Genomic DNA, 10,707 nt, shown 5'->3' with positions numbered 1-10,707 from the left:
AATAAGGTCTACAAACCACCATTCACATCAAAGTCTGTTGGTGAAAATACAAAATTAAAAATAAAGCGTCTTCAAGAAGCTTCGTAGGAAGTAGAACAAAATTAAAAGTAAAGCGTGCCCAAGAAGCCTGGTTCAAATACTCACACACACAGATTACAAACACCTTCTTCCTTCCCAGTTCCCACACATTTCATCTCCTTCCTCAACCCTTTTACCTTCGTTCTTGATTACCACCATGGAAACCAAAAAAATCATCCCTTCTGATCTATTGCACTCCTATAGACTTTCAAACGACATTTGGTACAATGTCATCGAACCTAATCTGAACGACGATCAAAAAGAAAAAGCTTCCAAGAAAATTACCTTCGCTATCAATGCCGTGAACGGTGAGACGGGGAACGTGCTTAACTTGTCTGTTGGGCATACTTGCGACAAGAAGAATTCACTACGTCGCACTTTGAGTGGCTGGATTAACTTTGGTTCGACTTTGAAAGTCGGTGATTATCTGAGATTCTCTTGGGTAGAGAATAACTTACACATACTTCGTGTATCAGCAACGGAGGTGGAGTCCGCCGCCGCCGCCGCCGCCACCAGCACCACCAATCAGGTAAGGTAGTTATATAATTTGTGTGTGGGTAATTGTTCTTCTATCTGATTTTTCATGTAAGAATTTCTAATTTCAGGCTACTACTAAGGTGAAGGTGAGTCCAGAAGAATGTCCGCTGAGTCCAAAGAAGATGTGGCTTCAACGATGGTACCGACAGCAAGGGCTAAAGTACTACTCCGGTACCGGTGGTGATAAAAGGTTAATTCTTTTTACGACTTTATCGCTTACATTTGCCTTAATTTAAGTGTTTATACTTTCTGTTTACGATTCGGGTGTCAAACTCTAATTGTTGGTAAAGCACCTTGAAGGCCTGGATATCTTAAAATCCTAAAATTAGTATCCAAGAAGATCAATTTTATTTGTTACTTGCAGCCAAATGCTTTTACCGTTCTTTTGCTAAGAATATGATTTAGTAGGTAGAGTCCTCTTTTTGAGCAGCTTGTCAATGAGATGATTCTTCACCCTTGTTCACGAAATCATATGCCACCCGACTCAAAAACATTGTGATTCAAGCCTGGCAAACCCCAAACATTTACGCTACGCTTAAGTCGTACGATAAAGGCACGAACGCAAGACTGCTAGTCCCAATGATGCAGAAAGCTTACCTTAAAGATTGTATAACTAAAGATTACAAGGCTTGGAGATATGTAGAACTTATGTGAGTGTGTGTATCGGATGCTTTGATGATGTATGATCTTTTGGATGGTGGCATAGTTTTTAAAGGCGCAGGGCAAACTGAGTCTATGAGGGCTCATGGCAACAAAAGATAAGGCGTGGGCATGCGCCTCATAGAGACAAAACAAATATGGTTTTGATAAATAAAATTTTGTGAATAAATACCTTTTTCGGATTTTAAAGAGCATAACATGCAAAAGAGTAAAGATAATGTGGTAAAGAAAAGGGTTGAAAGTTGCATACTATTGCATATGCTTGCTGGTTTGCAGAGTGGCCTGGCCTTATCTACAAGCTGCACTTAAGGTGCATCGAGACGTTTAGGGCTTTAGGCTAGTACCTCACTGAGCCTCGTGCTTATTTGCGCCACCACACTCGCCTAACCATCCAAAAATACACGCCTGACCACACTGCTTAGTGTTTTTTTTTTTTGGGGTAAAACTAAGGATGGTGGATGCTAAAGAATGAAGGGAGTACCTATATCTATCGTGGTTATTGGTCTTCCTATCCTAGGCATGCTAGACAAAATCATTTTTGAGGGCCCTAGACATATTCGGCCTAGAGTCGCCTAGAATATCCCAACACTGCTACATGCTCCTAGTACAATCAAGGGTGCTGTAATCCCTGTTAGACGTGACTTGAGTATACGTGAATGTGATAGTACATACAAGAACCTCTTGGACACTTCTAGCATGTAAAAGAACAGCTTGTCATAAGCTACATGTCTTCACACTATCCTAAATATACCCCACATTCCTGCAATACTCTAGTTGATCCATACTATTCTTTAAACACTTAAACATGACCGCCTGTAACAAGTTGTTGCTCATGATGAATGCCTATGCCCGAGTAATGTATCACCTTCAGTAGGACAAAAAGTCACCCGTGACATTCGCCTCTGGCAACGTTGTAAGCGTACTTGACTCCTTTTTAGTGCTGATGTTTGGTATCCATGGCAATATCCCTTCGTACGAGTACCCCTTGTACTTGTGTCACTCTTTTTGATTTATTGTCCTTGCACTTTCCTCCAGTTTGTCTTTTAGAATCTCAACCATGTTAACGATCCATCTTGGCCCGAATCTTGAGCCTCGTTGACTCTCCCTTGATTACGCGTATCCCTCCTATCTCTGCACCCTTAGACTCCTCATTATTAAGGTAACAAAGTTTCTTTGTCATTGTGGAGTGAACCCAAACCAAGTGCAGTCGTGTGTAAAAGAAGCAATTATGTCCCTGTTACGAGCTCTGAAGTTGAACTAGCCTTAACCATTAGTTATACCTTCCTGTCGGCCCTCAATCGTTCTAATCGATCCTCCTAATCATGCTGGTTGCTTCCTCAAATCTTGTTTGTCCAAACATAAAAAACCATCCATAAAGCAAAAGATGATAGTTCATTTACACATTTTTTAGATCTCACATATAAAAAGAAGTTTATTGTTTGTCACACTCCCCCATTAACTGTTGGCTTCAATGAATAGGATGTATTCCTTACATAATGACAATAAATGAAAATATTCCTTATATAATGCTACTTCAAAAATAATTCACGTCATATAGTTTATCTAGCATTAGAGAACACTGACAAAAGGTTATGTGAAAACAAGGAATTAATCATCTATTATTGAAGTGTTAAAATAGCTGTTTATTCGTGTATAACTTTGTGTTTACTTTGTTAATAAAATGTAATAGGACCTGTCAATTCATTAATTTTTTTTATTATATACAATGCTCGAGAAGAAACAGAGCTACAACAGCTGCCCTCGTCAGAAAAATTAAATTTGATATTATTAGGTAGCTAATACATCTTTTAGTAGGTGGTTATTACATTACAATTTAACGTTAAGCATCATTGTTTCTTTACTGAGATGTGCCATATATTGCCTTTGCTCTTTAGGGCCATCGGCACGCTGTCTGAGCTTTTCCGCCATGGCGCCATATGTAAATTTCTTAACTTGCTATCCTACCATGGCTACGTGTCATAGGGATGCTTGGAAGTGCTTATTCAGTTACTGGTCTTCTAATTGACTAATCTCGGTCTTTTCTCCGTTAATGTGGCCTGCCTATATGTGGTTGCAGTAAACTTGAAAACCTAAACTCATGTCTTGGTTCTGCCCAGCTTTGATAACTAATTAACAAAGTTGTTAGTGTCAGTAAACAGGGTTATTTCTACTAGAAACAATTTCGAGGCAAATTAATTGTCACAACAGTCGATTCAGCTGTGTGATTAACTGATTATAGTTATTGGAACTAATTCACAAGATGCACGGGCGTTTAGTGACAATCAACTGATCAAGCAATATTCTCAGTTTCTCACTGTATTTGTTGTTTTATACTTTAACCTTTCAACAGGAAGGAAATTGGACAATTACAGAACAAAGAGACTGAGATGAAAAAAGCAGCAGCGAAAGGTAGCAAAGCTGAACAGAAGGCAAAAAAGAAGCATGTTGAAGAGGAAGTAGCCAAACTTTCAGCCAAACTTAAGGAGAAACATGCTCAGGAACTATACTTTACATAGCAATTTGTGCGCCTGCAGCATTTGCATATTACTCATTACTCATAATTCTACACTTGTAAGCAAATTACATGCTTTCTACTGCCACTAGTGCCTAGAGGTTAATACTGGGGCCAATTTTGTAAGTAACAGCATCAGAGGTGTAAAAATTCGTTGCAAACATTTTATACTCTATATACTACTCTCTAGAGTCTCTACTATATTAGCGTTATGTATGTGGCATCATGCTTGGTTAGGCATTACAGGTTGTTTCCAGGTGGAGTAACCGATTTCTTTATACAATCTACTATACCTTCACAATCTTGCGGTATCACACAACCTGATTCATCAACATCTTTCTTAGAGTGAGGAGACCGAAGATTGCCGTGAGTTTGACATGCTCTCATTGTCTTGCAATGTTCAGCTTCATCATCTCTAATATTAAGAAACACATCATACAAATTCTCTGCATACATGAAAAATCACACTATCATTTATTATCAACTATACTTGACATACTATGGATGGACAGAAAAATTCATATTATTTCATTTCTTTCCAGCTAGAATGATAATAGGCAAACACGACAATAGGCAGACACAACAATATGCTTACATCAAACAAGATCAAAGATTGTTAAATCAAGGGTTTTTTGTCAAACACAACCTTTAAAAATCTTTTTTTTCCAAACACCACCTTTTAAAAAAAAAGTTTGTAAAACACAACCTTTAATAAATTTTTTTTTTTAAAACACGACATTTTGGCCTGAGTTTAACCACTTGCAATAGGGTGACTTTAAGTCGATATTTGAGGTAGCAAACGAGGTCGATTTGAGGTGTTCTTAGATTCTTTGGAAAGATGGGAGTACAAGCTTTTTAGAGGTTACCAATATGGTGGTGATAGGTGGTCTTATGTGGGGTTTATTGGTGTGTAAAGTAAGGTTGGTCAAAGAGTGAATTTGAGGTAAAAACAAATCAGGAAAACACAAATTCACTCCTTGACCACCCTTATTTTACACACCAATAGACCCCACATAAGGCTACCTATCACCGCTGTATTGATAACGCCTGGAAAGCTTGTACTCCCACCTTTCCAACGAGTCTAAAAACACCCCAAACCGATCTCGTTTGCTATCTCAAATATCGACTGAAAGTCACCCCATTGCAAGTGTTCAAACTCTAGCCAAAATGTCGTGTTTAACAAAAAATTTTTTATTAAAGGTTGTGTTTCACAACCTTTTTTTTTAAAGGTGGTGTTTGGAGAAAAAAGTTTTTTAAAGGTTGTATTTGACAAAAAACCCTTAAATCCACTACTAATTTGATTTCAAGAGGCAAGATACGAATGGCAATTACCAAATTTGGATCTATGTTCAAACCTATATATTCATCAGAACCTACCTATCTTAGGCCTCCGCGAGCAAGGATCTCTGGAGGTTTGGAATTCATCTGGTAACAAACAACAATTTCAGCAGTGAACTTGTTGAAAATCCTTTCAGTAAGGGAAATACAAAAAGAAACAAGTACAAAATTCTTACCGAACAAGTACAAATCACCTCCGGTATAGTATTTTACGGCAATATCAGGTGCAGGTTGATTTTTCAGTTCATCTACATGGAAGGAGATCATCAAGTACTGATATATTTCGAAAAAGCAGGGTCTCAACTAACAACGGAAAATAGAAACGAGAGCTTATGGACTACTTTGCAACAAATGCAGTTTCTCCTATCGGTGAGAGAAAAGAATGGTGAATTTACACGACAGCAGGTAAATATATTTTCCTTGGTGTTAAAGTATCTTTCACAAAACTCATGAAAGTATTTGTTAAGGAAGTCAGATTTCCCTCACTTTGGTTCTTCAAGTGCAGAACTAGCAACTTCAAATCCAATGCATCCCAACACGTGGAATAACCACTATCAGGGAAGCTTAAGAGCGAAAAATACAGTCATATTTTAAGCCAAGGACAGAACCTACAACGGCTACCTTTATATATTTGCGACTCTAAATAGACTTTTAGTTAACTAAAAAAGTCATAAAGAGAATATAGACACAAGAAACTTCACATCAAAGATCCAAAATTTTTTAATCCACACAGAACCCAGTCAGTGTCAGCCTCACCTCCTTGTGCCTTCAGAAATTTGTCATAAGTTTCGTACGCATGATTCTCAACGCATTCAGAAAAATGATCTGCAAATTCAATTGAAGAGCCACGTGTCAATTACATCTCTATCAAAATCAACAATCCTGCATATCCACCTGAGTATTTTCGCTCGTACTAATTTAAGATATAAATAACAACATTCCTAAAATATCACAATTATTACTTCATACTCCGTATCTCACAAGAAAGCACAAGTGAAATTAAAATTTCACGAGTGTGTCGGGGAGCCAAATACAGCTATGTACTGAAAACAATGAAGAAAATAATGGATGCTTAGCAAGAAAAAAGTAGCAACAAGATAAGAGCTGCAGGATGCTTACAAGCCATTCTTGGGCTAACTGCATACATGACAACCGTCATAAAATAATAAAAGGTGGCAATATGCTGAGCGAGAAAGCGGTCAAACCAGAGAGCATTTCCTCCCAATTCCTGTAACATTAAATTTTCCATTAATAAAAAAAGGAGCCTTCATATTAGTATTAATCTTGACAGGCAATCACCCACTACCCTCACTTTGTATGCACCATTGCACCCCATAGTGACACTAGTTAATTGTTCCTATTACATTTTTCTGTTGAAGCCACCGATTCAGCCTATGATATCATTCTAAATTTTCAATCTCCTAGCTAAGTGGCTATATAGCCATTCAACATCACTGCCCCAGTGCCCAGTAGCTTAAAAGAGACTGCTCTTTGTGAGATAAAGGGATAAGAGGGACAAAGCCTCGCCCTGTGCTGAACGAAAGAGGTTGTTTCCAGTTTGGCTAAGTGGCTCTAGGAATAAAAACCCAATTTTATGATTTGCAAGACAAGGATCCAAAACACAATAAGTAGAGGGGCTCAGTCCCACTTATCGCCTTATCGGTTAAATGTGGAAAGAAACAAGAATGGGATATAGCAACTATTAAGGCTTCAACAAGGTTGCACGTGCAACGTTTTAGCACTACAAACTTGGCCCTAGGCCTTCTGCATAATATCCCTGTTCATCTAGGCATAGGTAAATTTATGAGCTCTTGAACTCCAGAGTATTTTATTATAAACAACGAAAATATGCCAGCCAACAATATACAGCCACTTATGAGTGCATCATTTATAAGATAATGAAGAGATTGTCTGGAAATTATTAGTGCCCTCTCTTAGAAAGGACCTACCTCCATGATCAAAAGATGGTGCATCTCATTCCAGCTCTCCGCAAAATGAACTTTTAAGTAATCGGCTTGTCTCCACCAACCAAAGGTCTCATACATATGCAAAACAGATATAAATGCTGGCAAAAACAGAGTCGGAGTCATGTCAATTAGTTGCGAATTTGCAGTCATGGCAAGAATGATGTTTGGTACTTTGGTAAGTGGGAAGATTTGTTTCCACATATTTAATCAAAAGGATCAAGAGCAACAGTGCTGTTTTACCTCTCATGTTATGGCACTAAGAATATACTGCATAACTAATAGGAAAGGATTTTTTACTTCGCCACAAGATCATGTTCCACATCTTGAATAATATTTTAGAAGAAATGTCCATAAGGTGATAGGACAATGTGAATGTATAGTGTAAGACTGCAAGGATTAACTTGTATTTGAGTGATTGTTTAATCATCATGTATCCGTACATAATGAGTGTTCAAGTAAAGTTCTTATTTTGTTCAGTGCACACATGCATGAACAATACTGGTGAGAGTGCTTTACCACAGACTCAACATATATCAGCAGGCAGATGAATAAGTGATGCTTTTATACCCGTTGTTTATCTTCAGCATGTTATTTCCTTTTTGAATAAACATATAACACATAGACCTCGTTACTATGGTATGGTATTAACTCTGGATAGCGACACTCCATCATAACCACTTTGGATAATGGCATTTCATCACACTTGCTTTGTTAAGGCCTTGAAGAAGGCTAGCGGACTCCCACAGCACATTTTGAGGTGTATCTGATGTATTATAGACACAAAAATTATGTCGCGACGACTGACTGCATGATCAAGGCTGAAACTGACGTTTAATGCTATGCTCATGACTCAGAGATCACATAAGATACGTTTGACAATCAAGCAAACATCTTGACTCACCAAAATATGGAACCCTCGCAATGGTTTCCAAGACGAAGAACCTTGCATAGTTTCTGTCATGATACAGAGTATCGAGTATCTTTATCACTGAATCCTGAAATAATTAGCGAACTCAAAGTTACGAACAAGTTAATGGTAACTTCATTCTGAGACTAAGCAAGACAAACAGTAGAGCAGAGAGTAATGAGAGTGGTATTGTGCCATTTTATAGAGGAATAATTGTGCAGCACTATCTAGAAAGCTCAAAGTGAGTCATTACGTTGGAACAGCTTGGTATCAGAGAAGGGCGAGCGGATATTTACCGAGTGTTGATTAAACACACGTGATATAAAAATAAAGCAATGATAAAATCATGGTTTGACCTAATACCAGTATACATACAACTCTCAGAATAATTCTAAAATTTCATTATAAGCTTGCATAATAATTGTCTCGAACTTTTATTTACACAATGATCCATTACTTGGAAGATGCAAGTTAACTTCTCAGGGCTCACCAAATTTAAATTGGTTAAGAATACACAGATGATATCGACAGTATTAAAAAGCCTCCATCACCAGCTTCACAAAAGAAATAACCTTGCACAATTACAAGATAAAGACACATTACTCAGAATGAGACGGCAGTTGCTTCAGGGAATTGTAAATACGATAAAAAAGCAGCTCACAAGGATATAAGAGTGAAATAACAGGAACATACAGTAAGGAAGATATTTATGGATTGCTCAATCTTGATAATCCATTTCCCAGAGTTATTAGAGGGTGGTTCTCCTGATGGTGGCTTTTCATTAGTTCCTATCTGGTTGCTATCTGATAAGGTCTTTGGCTGAAATGATTCCTCGACGACTACTTTCTCCTCTTCATCTTGTAAAATTGTGGCTTGGACTTTGAAGCGGGGAATGTTGCTACAAGTGTGACAAATAACATATAAATTATATATAGACTCTGGGGTTATACAGGAGCAAAGAGAAGTACATATAATCATATAAATAACATCAGAAATTGAATTAAAAGCATATAAAAAGCTAGTTAGTGGAGCAGCTTAGCTGCCAAATACTGATGGCTCTAGTATGAACTATATGAAGTATGAACAGATAAAAACAGTGAAGAAGCTCGAGTGAGCAAGTCAAGCAGATCAGGCAAAGTAAAATAATGTCGTATAATTGAGTACCTTCTGTCTAAAGCATTCTCATTTCTCACAAAGAAGAGAATATTGTAGACATTTGTGTATACACAACAAGCTGAAATACATAAATATGGTGGAAACCGTAAATATGCATTAAATCTCAGCGGAAAAGATTCATCTTAATTAGAAATCCTTGATCCACTATCACAAATTTCTAAACTTAAATCATAAAACAATATTGACAACTATTTGCTAGTATCATTATGCACCGGTTTCACATCATACAACTCTTCCTTGGGAGCAAAAAACGCGTACAGGAAACCATTATAGCTAATGAGAGCTAGAAATTGCGTCATTCAGTTCATCACATAGAGGTGAAATGCAATTAAGCCTGTCTGAGTTAACTGACCAAACCTATCTAATTCAAAATTATCGGTGCAGCAATGCTGATAACTCGAAATCAGTCAACCTCGAACTCAATTACATCAGCTTAATCAATTCAGTTAGGCAGAAATCGGACACCAAACCGAATTCAGCTCGAGTACCGTGCCAAACAGGCCAATAACCTCATGTGGAGCTCAAATAAGCTAGTTGAAATCGTATACTAAAAATAAATCAAAATCGGAACTGATATAGCAGAGATCAAATACATAACGGCTCAATTTGTGATCATCCGAATAATCAAATCAAAATAACGCAATAAATGAAACAAGTGTAAATAATACTTGGTCCGTCTCAATCATTTATTTACCTTTTTATTCTTCGTGAGCAGTATTTTAATCAAAAGTAAACAAATAATTGAAACGGAGGGAGTAAGGGAGTAGTTACCTAGAAATGGTAGGACGAGAATGGTAGAAGCGCGGGAAAGTAACGGAATTAAGAGGAATAATGAAGTGTGATTTAGTTAATCGTGAAGATGAAATCCTTGTAATTTCAGGCAACGGTTGATGAAGAGGACAAAGTGACGTCGCCGACATATCTCTCTTCCTTGTTTTTTCTGTGTGTATGCTGAAATTCTGAATTTTTCGCAGCAGACAGTTTGAGAAGAAATTGCAGAAACAAAGGAGGGATTTTGTGATTTGTTTCGAGTTTGGACTAACTATATAAGTGACGTGACGCCTAATTGTAGGCGGCAATTAGCTCTTGGTTGATACACTTCCGCGTATTCCCTGAGCATGGGTGTGATTGTGTCATGTGTGATTCCATTTCCTTTTCTTTTCCGGATATTTATGAACGTTTATCTTCGAGCCTCACTCGTGAAGGTTAGGTATATTACAAGTTATAAACAATATATTGAAAATGATCATTTATATTTGAGTTTTCAAGTTCGTGATTTTGACTTGATAATATATTCTTTTCGGTGAAATTTCTCGATCTGATGATTACAAATTATAGTACAACGAAGCGTTTAGTTTGTAAGCTTTGTTAATAAAACTATGTAGTCCGTCGTTTTTATTCGGGGTTCAACGAGCGCAACTAAATCACCTAAATATATACCATCAAATACTCGTAATTAAAGTGTTAATATGTACCATCAAATACTCGTAATTAAAGTGTTAATATCATTATGTAAAAAAATAAGCTTAGCG

The 10,707-nt window shown here is 37.3% G+C and overlaps 2 protein-coding genes across 2 annotated transcripts; one reads left to right on the top strand and one right to left on the bottom strand.

Moving 5' to 3' along the window:
* Positions 1 to 146: 146 nt before the first annotated feature.
* LOC141593114 (uncharacterized) lies at positions 147 to 3,988 on the top strand. The gene is made up of 3 exons (XM_074414071.1): positions 147 to 607; positions 684 to 805; positions 3,626 to 3,988. Exons 1-3 carry the CDS (start codon positions 236 to 238, stop codon positions 3,789 to 3,791), a joined length of 660 nt encoding a protein of 219 aa, XP_074270172.1. The 5' UTR covers positions 147 to 235; the 3' UTR covers positions 3,792 to 3,988.
* On the bottom strand, positions 3,037 to 10,317 carry LOC141593113 (ubiquinol oxidase 4, chloroplastic/chromoplastic). Its single transcript, XM_074414070.1, has 10 exons — positions 9,947 to 10,317; positions 8,693 to 8,897; positions 7,994 to 8,087; positions 7,075 to 7,190; positions 6,245 to 6,353; positions 5,882 to 5,950; positions 5,302 to 5,373; positions 5,165 to 5,212; positions 4,081 to 4,233; positions 3,037 to 3,401 (listed from the first exon to the last, which is right to left on the bottom strand). The coding sequence occupies exons 1-10, from the start codon at positions 10,093 to 10,095 to the stop codon at positions 3,337 to 3,339; spliced, it is 1,080 nt and encodes a 359-aa protein (XP_074270171.1). The 5' UTR covers positions 10,096 to 10,317; the 3' UTR covers positions 3,037 to 3,336.
* Between the last annotated feature and the right edge of the window lie 390 nt (positions 10,318 to 10,707).

Source organism: Silene latifolia, chromosome 7 (assembly GCF_048544455.1).
Source record: "Silene latifolia isolate original U9 population chromosome 7, ASM4854445v1, whole genome shotgun sequence".
Lineage (NCBI taxonomy): Eukaryota > Viridiplantae > Streptophyta > Magnoliopsida > Caryophyllales > Caryophyllaceae > Silene > Silene latifolia.
The sequence above is the reverse complement of the archived record's forward strand: the minus strand, read 5'-3'. Positions and strand labels throughout refer to the sequence as shown.

Excerpts from the sequence above, each read along its gene's own strand:
- LOC141593114 (XM_074414071.1), top strand. The coding sequence starts at position 236 with ATGGAAACCAAAAAAATCATCCCTTCTGATCTATTGCACTCCTATAGA. Across the intron at positions 608-683 it reads CCACCAGCACCACCAATCAG|GCTACTACTAAGGTGAAGGT; the intron begins GTAAGGTAGTTA and ends TTCTAATTTCAG. Across the intron at positions 806-3,625 it reads GGTACCGGTGGTGATAAAAG|GAAGGAAATTGGACAATTAC; the intron begins GTTAATTCTTTT and ends ACCTTTCAACAG.
- LOC141593113 (XM_074414070.1), bottom strand. The coding sequence starts at position 10,095 with ATGTCGGCGACGTCACTTTGTCCTCTTCATCAACCGTTGCCTGAAATT. Across the intron at positions 8,088-8,692 it reads CCATAAATATCTTCCTTACT|GATTCAGTGATAAAGATACT; the intron begins GTATGTTCCTGT and ends TAATTATTTCAG. Across the intron at positions 6,354-7,074 it reads ACCATCTTTTGATCATGGAG|GAATTGGGAGGAAATGCTCT; the intron begins GTAGGTCCTTTC and ends TTAATGTTACAG.